The sequence below is a fragment of the Lissotriton helveticus genome, chromosome 6 (assembly GCF_964261635.1).
Source record: "Lissotriton helveticus chromosome 6, aLisHel1.1, whole genome shotgun sequence".
In the NCBI taxonomy this organism is placed as follows: Eukaryota; Metazoa; Chordata; class Amphibia; order Caudata; family Salamandridae; genus Lissotriton; species Lissotriton helveticus.
The window spans coordinates 522,591,107-522,602,448 of NC_136067.1; the positions used below are offsets into that span (position 1 = coordinate 522,591,107).

Genomic DNA, 11,342 nt, shown 5'->3' on the forward strand with positions numbered 1-11,342 from the left:
GAACTGACATCAGTGCTCCAGGGTGGAATTTATATAGGCACCACATATCTCATTGCCGGAGCAAACACCATTGGCACAAAGCCGAAGACGCCACCTACAAGCACACAGGGGTACTGCTTGAAAACTTCTGGATCTAGTCTGATGCCTGGAGAAAATTGTAAGGAAAGGAATCTGCGGCTAGATAGAGTCTCTACCATAGAAGGCGTTACCAAAGGTAAGTAAATTGTTATTCTGGTAAGGAACAGACTGCAATGGTTAGAGGGACCAGGTAAGCAATTGCACAAGAAGAGGGATGGGGCAGGGGAGAGATAGATTCGGAGGTCAGGTCTCAATGGGACCAGGTGATGAAAATGGCATTATCGTGAAAAAGGAAGGTAGAAAGCATGAGAGTGTCTAGGAGTCCAGTCACAAAAACACAGCAAAGTAAGGACAAAGCATGAAAGGATATAGGTAGAAAATGGCACAAGCAAAAAATAGAGAAGGAAAGGAAAAAACAGACTGCATGGGATACACCCAGTATGTGCAGGGGAGTGGAAAAAAGAAATGGCACAATATTAACGGGAGGCCAGGAAGAGAATTCTACTAGAGTTCATAACCTGCTGAGGTGGGTTGAAGCAACAGTACCAGGATGGGGTACACATAGGAAGGTATAGTACTAAATGTGAAGAATGGATCCAGCTGGGAATGGGTTTCCAAGGAGAACTGGCACATGTAAGTGTACAAGAAGGCGGGGGAAACAGACAAGTCAAAGTGGTCAAGGCTCTGTAGGACAGAGGACTGAATGCAAGAGGGTATTACAAGCATACAGAATGCTAAGCACAACACCAGGGAAGCTGGCACAAAGAAACAATATGTTAAATTGAATGCCGGAGGCTGAAGGAACAGGATACTCCTATCGGTTGGCCTCAAAAGTGTCTGCAAAGCCTGTTAACTGAAATGCTTTAGCTAAGCTGTAGGCTGTGTGCCATTGCAAGTAGATTGAAAACAAAAATGTCTTAGGACCCGACATGGTTACAAGTAGTAGGAGGCACCTTCCAGTCAGCATCACACCCCACAATCCATGGTTAAAAAGGGGAAGACACAACTGTGCCACAAGATCAGCAGGCTCAGGTCTAGGGGGAGATCTACTCATAATTCAAGTGACACAGTGCAGAAAAGCAAGTTTCTATGCTGTGTTTTGTGAATGGGGGAGAGCTGAGAAGGGTCATATTTAAACTATATGGCACTCTTCAGCTCTCTTCAAGTGCTTGCACAATTATTGCTGCTTAGCAACAACGCAGGCACCCTTGCATCATGCCACATGGGGGCTTGTGTTATGGGCAGGAATGTAACTATTCAAAGAGGCATTTTCTTCTTTCTATATGTAAAAATGTGGGAAGAAGTTGGTCTCATTTCTGTTTCTGTTCTCATTGAAGCAGGAGAAAGACATCTTCCCTTGTTCTTTTGCTCTCTTTTAGCTTAATCACCTGTGGGAGAAAAGCCTGGCCCTGTTTGCGATGAAATATGTGACTGTGTTAATGTCTATAAACAAAAATAAAATATACAGAACTATGATTACTAAAGAAGTCTTTTCTGTCCCTCTTCTATCTGAAGCACATAACATAGACCCTCAGAGAGCAAGAGACTAGCCAACTATTGACAACCGGAGGCCTTCACAGCAGGGCATTGTATTAAAAATTAGGAGAATTTCATCAAATAAAAGACGGTTTTACTTTTTAATATCAGGCCCGCCTCACCAAGCTGGATACGCCAAGTAGATTGGCCCTGCTCAGGCCTGTAAATAGGGACGTTTGAAATATTTTCCAAGTTCAAACCATTTAGTTTTCTGAAGAATTTCAATCTTAGTCTGTGGAACTGACAATCAAATACATTTTGCCGTCGGTCCCCTTGAAGCTTTGGAGCAAAGTTTACAAACTTCGTGTGGTGCCTGAACTACTGCAGGAGGACATTTATAAGGTCCACAGGACCCCATGTGGAGTATTTTCAGACTCTCAGGGGCAGATTTATCAATGGGTTGCATGGCTTGATAAATGTAGACTAACAAAATGCAGCACAAATTGCGGTGTTGCATTACTCTGCCCCAGGGAGGTGTTTCATGGCTGGAGCGTGGGTTTCCTATGCATCCACCCAAGGATTTTGGCGCATTCCCAGATTTACCATTACTGGTAGACCTGGGAATGGGGCAAAATGATATGCCTTCCCAGGTGAGGCGTTATGAGGAGAAATATCTTTATTTCTCCTCTTTTGTTCCCACCTAGAAAGAGGAAATGCCTCAGGAGTTTGTTTTTGTGCAGGAAGGTGCCTATTCCTGCACAACAACAGTCCTGTCTGCAAAGCAGGCACCCTTGCACCATGGAGTAAAGGATGCCTGCGTTTAAGCTTGGCAACACATTGTGTGCCAGTGCAAGCAAGAACAGGACTTTTTAAATATCATGTTAAATATGGTGCAATCCTGCCCTTTCTCTTTTACCCAGCAAGGTGGCTTGCTGCACTGCTTTGCATGATATAATGATGAATCTGCCACCCAGAGTGTCTGGCAGATGGAAACAGCAAAGTCCAGAACAGGTCCAGTTGCCACTGGTCATCTGGCATTCTTTACAGTAATGACCTCTTCAGCTTTTTTAGGTTCCTGGAGCCACCCAGGGGATCTGCCTCATGATCTATGGAGACCTTTCTGAACTTGGGTTTTATGAGGAAGGGGTTCCACACTACTTGGGTCCTTCTTGCTCGTCACAAAAGCCAAGTGCAGCAGATTCAGTCTGCCTGGCATCTTTTCAGCGCCTTGATACCCTCACGGGTGAGTAGCGCGCTCTACAAATGTAGTGATTGATTGATTGATCCTTTTGCAAGTTCTGCATTTTTCTGAGCAATGACTAATCATGAGGGTCCAGACTTGTACAGTTCATCAGCCTGAAGGGGGGAACCCTATGACACTCCTAGTTCCTCTATGACCAATGGAGTAAAGGCTCCCAGGCCGTGACAAACCTACTTTTGCCGTAGTTCCTCTTTGCGTTACTCTAAACAGGCCAAAAATACAAATGTCAGAGGAAATCGACTAGGGCAAAGGTCTTTGGCCACACAAAACATGGGCTCTGAGGCTGTGAGAGGGGAGTGTACCATGGTAATCCTAGTGCCATCCCACATCTAACACTAAAATGCAATTTGAAGCACTCTCTGTACATACAACAAACCCAGAGACTGACGCTTGGTAGGTCACAAAAAAGCACGGTCTTTCAGTAAAAGTAATTAGATACACAAGAATTGTCCTGTCATCCTGTTCTCTCTCTGTTAAGTGTTCGATGTGGCTCAACAGACCTGTTGAGCAGGATTGGACACTACAGTGTCAACAGGATGCCCACAGCCTCCCCTGTAAATATTTTGTAGAATTTCGTGGGGTCATCTCTGCAAATTCAGGTCAGCCTAATTTTTGCTTCTGGGATACAGTTCACATATTTTGTACACCTATTACCAGGCTTGAGATCAGACTGGGAGTTAGCCTTGTGACAGCTCAGGCAGATTAATGGTAACTTTCCATGTATTATTTCTATTTAATACAAATTCGAAATCACTATGGTTTTATATAGAGGACGGCAAGACCTGCCAAACCAAAAAGAGCTTTTAGGGATTTATTGCTTTAGGGACGTTGCCATGTAAATTTTCAACATGTGACACTTTAAAATACCATCCACCGAAGCTTGTTGGCTACAAGGCCTACCTAGGGGTGACTTGCTGATATTTAAAAGAGAGGTTTTTACCTATAAAAAAGGGTTAGTTTAACTGTTTAATTGGCAAGCTTTACACTGCAGCAGTCAGGCTACAATGGTAGGCCTGATGTCATGTTACCTTGTCGTACTGAGTGGAATGTACAATAAGTGCTGCAGTTCTCAGGTGACTTTTCCATTTCCATGCCTTGGGTGCAGTTTCTACATCATACACAATGGCCTTAGCATGACAATCAATGATTATTCAATGACTAAAGGTTTCAGAGCATATACACTGTGAGCTGACAGCAGTGCCATAGTGTTCAGAGTCTAAAACATCAATACATTCAGCAAACAAAAGAGGTTGAACAAGTAAAAATGAGCAATTCCTCATGCCCACTTTATCATTTTAAACAAGTGTTTGTCTTGCAGCAAAATAGAGATTTCCTCATGTTTCAGATTTATTTCAAAACATGCCATATTCATTAAGATGGATGTCACATTCAGTTCAAAGCTTCTCATATTCACATAACGTTGACCACATTCATTTTAAGGCATAACAAATTCATTTCAACAGCAGTCACATTCATAACAACATATATGAAATTCAGTTCAGTGTAGGTCATTATCATTTTAACACCAGTTAGATTACTTTCAGTTCATTCCATACTCATTCAATTGTGTATCACATTCTTTTAACATAGGGCAAATTCATTTTAACAATTGTTATATTCATTGCTATGCCAGTCTTATCCATTATGACATGAGTAATGTTTATTTTAACAGCTCAAGACTTAATATAACAGTTGTCATCTTCATTTGAAAGTGTGTAATTTCAAATTCAATGAACATGTTACTTGTGTCAACATGTCATGTACGTTTCAACATGTGTCAGAATTATTTCAAGATGTGTAATATTCATTTGAATGGATGATGTATTTAATTCAAAGCTTCTCATCTTCATTCAAGAGTGGGCCATATTCATTTTAAGGCATGCTAAATTAATTTTAACTGTAATCGTCTTCATATGAACATATGTCATATTTAGTTCAGTGTTACTCATATTCATTCTGGCACTAGTCATATTTATTTCAACTTATCTTATATTTGTTTGAACATGTTCCATATTCATTAGACCATGGCTTGTACTCATTGCGGATTCTCTGGCATTCATGTCATGTGTGTCAGTCATTTGAAAAAGCGTTCCATTCAGTTTAATATGTATCTTATTCATTCCAATGGATGTCGTATTCAGTTAAAAGCGTCTCATATTCATTTAAGTGTGGGTCATATTCATTTTAATGTACATCAAATTAATTTCAACTGCAATCATATTAATTTGAACACGTTTCATATTCAGTTCAGTGTTAATCATATTCATTTTGACACCAGTCATATTTATTTCAACTTATCTTATATTCATTTGGACATGTCACTTTCATTTGAACATGGCTTGTATTCATTGATGTATGTCTGACATTCATTTCATTAGTGTCAGTCATTTTAAAGAGTGTCAGAACCAATGTAATATTTGCCATATTCTTCCAATGTTGGTCATATTCATTTCAGCACCAGTCTATATCATTTCAATAAGGGTTATATTCTTTTCAGCAACACCATATTCCTTTCAACATAGAAACGATACATCTCAGTATATATTTTATCCAGTTCAGAGTGTGTGTTATTTCAATTGTCTACTAGATAGTATATTCATTCTGCCATGTTTCATATTTGTTTTAACACGTTACTTTCATTCTGGTGTGTGCCAAATACATTTTGCAGAACCCCGTGCATTTCAGAAGGTGTTGTATATGGGGATCTGTAATTTTGACATGAACGTTTTCCCATACGAAGCCCACAGAGCCGCTCTAAGCTCCCGCTATCTTTGCCTAAACCTGTAGTTGCATTCACCTTGTGCGTGACGCGCATTAAGAAAAGCTGTACGTGAGGTGTACCATCCCAAGAGTTGTTGGAAAGCAGCAATTGCCATTTTCCATTGCCTTGTTTTTGATGGTTTTCAACCCATTCTACACATCTTTGGAACTGGATATTAAATAAAACTGACGGCTGAATGGGTTTTGCTACTTTATACATTTTTTACAATCGTCTGCTTTTTAATCCACTGTATTTATTCTATTTCCGCGCCTTAATGGAAAATAATAACAGATAAATAGTAAATCTCTTGCTATCTCCGAAGATAGATTTTAATATTTGTGGCATGTTTTCACTTTGTAGCTGGAACAATATGAAATACAAATATGAATCTCTGTCCTTTGCTCTTCTCACACAGATTGATGACTGTGGGTTTTCATTGAATCACCCGAATCAATACTTTGCGGAGAGCCAGAGACTTCTCACCGGGGGTAGAGATGTGAAGAAAGAGCCTGCGCCTCCTGAAAGCTCGCAGAAAAAGCAAAGCAGCCAGAAATCTACCAGCTCTGTTTCCAGCTCCAACCCCGCGAGCAGCGCTACACCCTCGGCTGACCTGGAGGACCTAGAGAAGATCTTCAGTGACTACTAAAATCACTTTATTATAGTGTTTTTTTATTACTTTTACTTAGGTTAATTCCTCTAAAAAGTATAGTTGACCATGTCTTGCAAGATGTGCAGTTACAACAGAGGTTACTCCTTCACAGAGGCGCAGAGCACCAAAATCACTGTCATGGACTGTCCTCAAGTTGCACATACCCTCACGCCCTGTTCTGATGTGGTGTCACTACAAGTCTCTGCTTCCACCAGTCTAGCTGCTGTTGATAGTATTCTCAAGGCTGGAAGACTTCCATAGTGCCTCTGACAGCTTCTTATCAGAGGGAAAAGCCTCATTCCCTGGAGTGCATGACATTTGTATCCTAACATTGAACTGACTCCAGAAATCAGTTAAGAATAAAGCATTTGTAATGTTCTAATTTTATAGGTCTTGTGCTATGCAAGTCTACAGCCGAAGATGCACTCCTCAAACACTGTATGCTGTGTTTCTAGATGATGAATTTGCCTTTTTTTGTAAAATGCATTTTTGCTATCAGTTCTCATCAGTGTACTCAATATGAAATAATTGAAATGTTCCCCCTTTCCCTAAATAAAGAGTTTGTGTAATATTTTGAATTTTTTGTTGTTGCTGCAAATGTTAATTGCACCCATCCATTCATCACAGATGATCCCTAACAATTGAGCTTTGTACCCACTGTGCAGGAAGAAGTATGCCTTGTTGGATTATAGACTTAACACCATAAAACGTCTGCTAACACACATTGACACTGATTCTTTCCTGTATGTTTATCGCAAATGGGGGGTCTGAAACACGTTTGCAAAGTTCAGTGTGAGAAAGTGTTTAAAAAACGCCTAGACACCTGTAAAATTTTCTGTTTGAGATTGTCAATCCTACACTACATCGAAGCGAAACAGTGGCAGAGTGTAGAAGTGCCTGATACTGCTCCTTACCAGAGGTGCTTTTAGTTACTCACGCGTCCTATCGGCTTTACAGAGTACAGAATATAAAGTAGCCAGCTGCCCATCACCTGAAATGGTTTGCACAGTGCTTCCTATTATTTTCAACTTTGTACTAAGCAACCCATTGACATTTACGTTCAGACTTTTTAATATTATGTGTCCACATTGGCCAAAAATAAAAATAATTGTTTTTGTTTGTTGAATGGGGTCTGCAGTTTTATTATTTAGGTGTCAAATATGTATGTTGTGTTTATATAGTGTGAACCTAGTTAAAAGGCAGTGGAGCACTAGGAGAGGTAGCTGGTTGGTAGATTGGTACTGCATTGTAATGTAGTGTTCTTGAAGTGGTACTTCTTCCTAAATTGGGGCTGCATTGGGCCGGTCCTGATGGGTAAGGGATGTAGTTCCTGGTCCTTGGCGCATAGACCAAAAAGGCTGCTACCTTGTTTTTTTTCTTCTTTATGCTTATCTTATCTTATCTTAGGTGCCATTTATTAAGCGCGCTGTCGCCGGAGCTTCCTGGCGCTAGTGACAGAGTGAGTGAGGAGGAAAAAACGGGGTGCGGGAAACCTAACCAAGGGGGGGAAAGAGATGCGTTTTTAGCGATTTCCTGAATTTAAGAAGGGATGTAGAAGATTTAATTGAGAGGGGGAGAAGGTTCCAGAGTGCAGGAGCCAAATGAGAAAAGCGGCGGCCGCCGAATTTTTTAGTTTTGATTTTAGGGGTGACTAGCAGATCACAGTGAGCTGATCGGAGGTTGTGTGACGGACAGTGAGGGTGAATGAGCGATTTGAGGAACCCAGGGCTGGGGCAGTGAAGAGCTTTGAAGGTGAGACAGGCCACCTTGAAGGTGGATCTCTGGTCCACCGGGAGCCAATGAAGGCTGCGGAGCAAAGGCTTGGCTGATAGCCATCTAGGGGATCCATGGATCAGGCGGGCCGCCTGATTCTGGACGACCTGGAGGCGGTGTATCAGAAATAGAGGAAGACCATGATAGATTGCATTGGAAAAATCCAGTCGGGAAAGCACAAGTGACATAACAGTTTGAGTGAGTGCTTCAGGGGGGAGAAGATGGCGGACCTTACGGATCCTTCGGAGTTGGTGCATGCAGGAGGATACTACAGCTCCAACTTGGGTTTAAAGGGAAAGTTCGGCGTCAATTATTATGCCCAGGCTTTTTACAGCATTGGCTGGGATAGGGGGAGAGCCACGCTCTGGGGGCCAGTACTGTGGGCCCCAGAGGGTATGGCTGAGTCCCGGGAGGAGGAGCTCAGTCTTTCCGGGGTTTAGTTTTAGTTGATTCTGGTTCATCCAGAGCTGGATGTGAATCATGACCTCGTGAAATGTTTTTATGGCGTGAAGAGAGTTGAGGGGGAAGATGAGTTGCAGGTCGTCTGCGTAGTTAAAAACTGTAATATCCCATTCCAAAAGGGATTGGATCAGTGGTCGAAGGTACAAGTTGAAGAGGAGCGGGGAGATGGAAGAACCCTGGGGAACACCACAGGAAGTGGGAGTCTTGTAGGCAGTGTAAGGACCCATGCGGACTGCCTGCGTTCTTCCAGTAAGGAAGGACTTAATCCACTCGTAAGCTGTGCCTTGGATGCCCGCCTGCCCGACACGGTGGAGGAGGATGTTGTGGTCCACCGTGTCGAACGCGGCCGACAGATCCAACAGGGCCTGGTGGCGTCCAGCGTCCGCGTTACTTCTGAGTGTGTCGAGAACTGCCAAGATGACCGCCTCTGTGGAATGAGCAGGTCGGAAGCCCGCCTGATTAGGCTCCAGATAGCAGGAAGTTTCGATGAAGTTTGACAGGCACCGAGTGACATGGGCCTCCAAGATTTTGGAAAGGTAGGGAAGGAGGGAAATAGGACGATAGTTCGGCGGCTCTGCAGGATCGGCGCCAGGTTTTTTTAGGAGGGGTAGTAAGATTGCCTCCTTGAAAGAGGTAGGAAAAATTCCGTGGCGGAGAGATCTGTTAAGTAAATTTAGAATGTCGTCAGATAGATTGAGACATACATTCCGCATAATGGCTGGAGGACAACAATCATTGGGAGAACCGGATTTGACACGAGTGGCAAGTTCCGTTAGGGAGGTGGAGTCCAGAGCGGGGAGGGTGGAAAACGTCATGGGGTTTGTAGAGGAAGTGTCCAGTGGGGATGACTGGGGAGGAGGTGGGATGGACATTTTAATTTTTATGATCTTTTCCAGAAAGAACGTGTTTAAGGTATCACAGGCCTCTTGAGTAGGGGTCTGAATCAGGAGGGTTCTATCATCGGTGGTTAGCTCATTAAGAACTCTGAACACCTCCTTGGATTTATTTTCTGCCGAGGAGATCCTTTTAGAAAAGTGATCTATCTTTGCCGATCTGATGGCTGCCTTGTATTCATTGCGTGCGATCAGATAGGATTGTCTGGCTAGATCTGAATAGTTGTGTCTCCAAAGGCGTTCCGATTGGCGGTTTTCAGCTTGTGGGCTTTGAGCTCATCAGAAAACCACCTATGAGAATTGTGGTGCCTGGTGCGGGGAAATTTAACTAAGGGAGCGACTATATCACTGGCCGATTCTAGCCAGGAGCCAAGATTGTGTTCTAGTTTGTCGATATCGTCGGAAGGGTCTATACGAGAATCAGCAAGAGCTGGTAAGAAAGGCCTGAGCATCGTAGGTGCTCCATTTCCGTGACAAGCCGCCAGCCATCAATGGGGCAGGGATCTGACCGGCCAATGTTATAGTGGTGTCCACCAGATGGTGATCTGACCAGACACAGGGGAGTATGTCTGGTGGGACAAGGCCAGGTTACAGGACCAGATCTGGTCCAAGATATGTCCCTTGATGTGGATGGGTTGGAGACATGTTAGAGAGATTCAGGTTAGAGAGGGTGTCGAAGAGTTCAGTGGCATGAGTACCAGCGTTGGTGTCATTGAACCAATAGTTCAAATCGCCAAACATGGCGAAACAGGAGTGCATTGTTAACAAAGAGGACAGTTGTTCATTAAGAGTCGAAGAGAAAGAGGGCATTGAGTGGGGGGTCGGTAAAGAAGGAGAAGAGTGAGAGGACCGGAGTCCGTTTGCACACTAAAGAGTAGATTCTCCGCCTCTTGTTCTGCAGTCTGATGTTGTCCTGACTGGCGTTATGCCAAGAACTGTGAGAAATGGTGAGCTTCTCTGCAAGATAAGCAGGAGTGCTGTTTGTGATGGCTTTGTAAATGATGCAGTTGATTTTGAAGATGTTGCAGCTGATTATGAAGATGGTGGGGGCTGGCAAAGGAACCCAACGAGTTCCTTCAGGGTGGGGGGTATTTGAGCATATTGCTTCAGGCCCTGGATGAGATATGCTGTGGCATGTAGGATGCCCATTACGGGATGCCAGTGTAGAGTGTGGGAAGCCATGGAGCAGAACGTTGCCATCATCTAGATGCAAAAGTAGAAGGCCTGAACAGCAGTTAAGTCACGTGTGGAGGAAACCATTTCACTTCAGAAGAGAGATCTTGTACCAAGATGCCAAAATGTTGGGGGGTTTTTAAGCGGTGGGGTGGGGGACAATGTGTTCCTTGAGGGAGAGTTTGGTGTCCAGGGTGAATCCAAGTGACTTAACATTCAGTCAACTTTGGAATGCAAGCCACCAAGGTTCATATCGTCGAACTTGGTTTGTACTGTTTGTTTGTTCTTGACAAATAACAGGGATTCTGTCTTGGCTGGTTTGAGCTTCTTGTTCACTGGACCTCCAGTAATAGGCAGTGCTTGAGACGTTGGATGTCTGAAGCAGAGAAAGCTTTCAGATAGAGTTGCTTGTCATTGGTATATTGGTGCATCTGGTTGCAGTTGTCTGACATAGGACATTCTGGATCTCTGCAGGACTCCACAAATGACGGGGTTCTTTTGGCACAATGAGGGGTCTATGTGAACTAATTAGTATTGGCTGAAAAGGTGGGACGAGAACCAGTGAAGGGCTTTGATGGTGTATACCATTTGCTACTCCAGTCTGTATATTAGGATAGAATAGTCAACTGTATCGAAAGCAGCTTAGAGGTCCAACAATATCATCTTCATTTTTGTTCCGGAGGACATTGTCTACTTTATGTAAAGTAGTGGCCTTGTCCTGCAGTGTGATCTGAAGCTAGACTGGTAGTCATGCAGCAAATGGTTAGCAGAATGGGGAGCCTGCGGTTGAAGACTAGTCATTTATGGACTAATGTA

At 43.3% G+C, this 11,342-nt stretch overlaps 1 protein-coding gene across 4 annotated transcripts in view; it reads left to right on the top strand.

The window, feature by feature from the left end:
- The window catches only part of PRIM2 (DNA primase subunit 2), a 1,274,342-nt gene extending 1,267,539 nt beyond the window's left edge, over window positions 1-6,803 (top strand). For all 4 annotated transcript variants that reach the window (XM_078647995.1, XM_078647996.1, XM_078647994.1 and 1 more), the window contains one exon: window positions 5,992-6,803. In XM_078647995.1, the coding sequence (XP_078504121.1) occupies window positions 5,992-6,222 (231 nt within the window). In that variant the 3' untranslated portion in view covers window positions 6,223-6,803. The remainder of the gene's footprint in view (window positions 1-5,991) is intronic.
- Window positions 6,804-11,342: the final 4,539 nt, after the last annotated feature.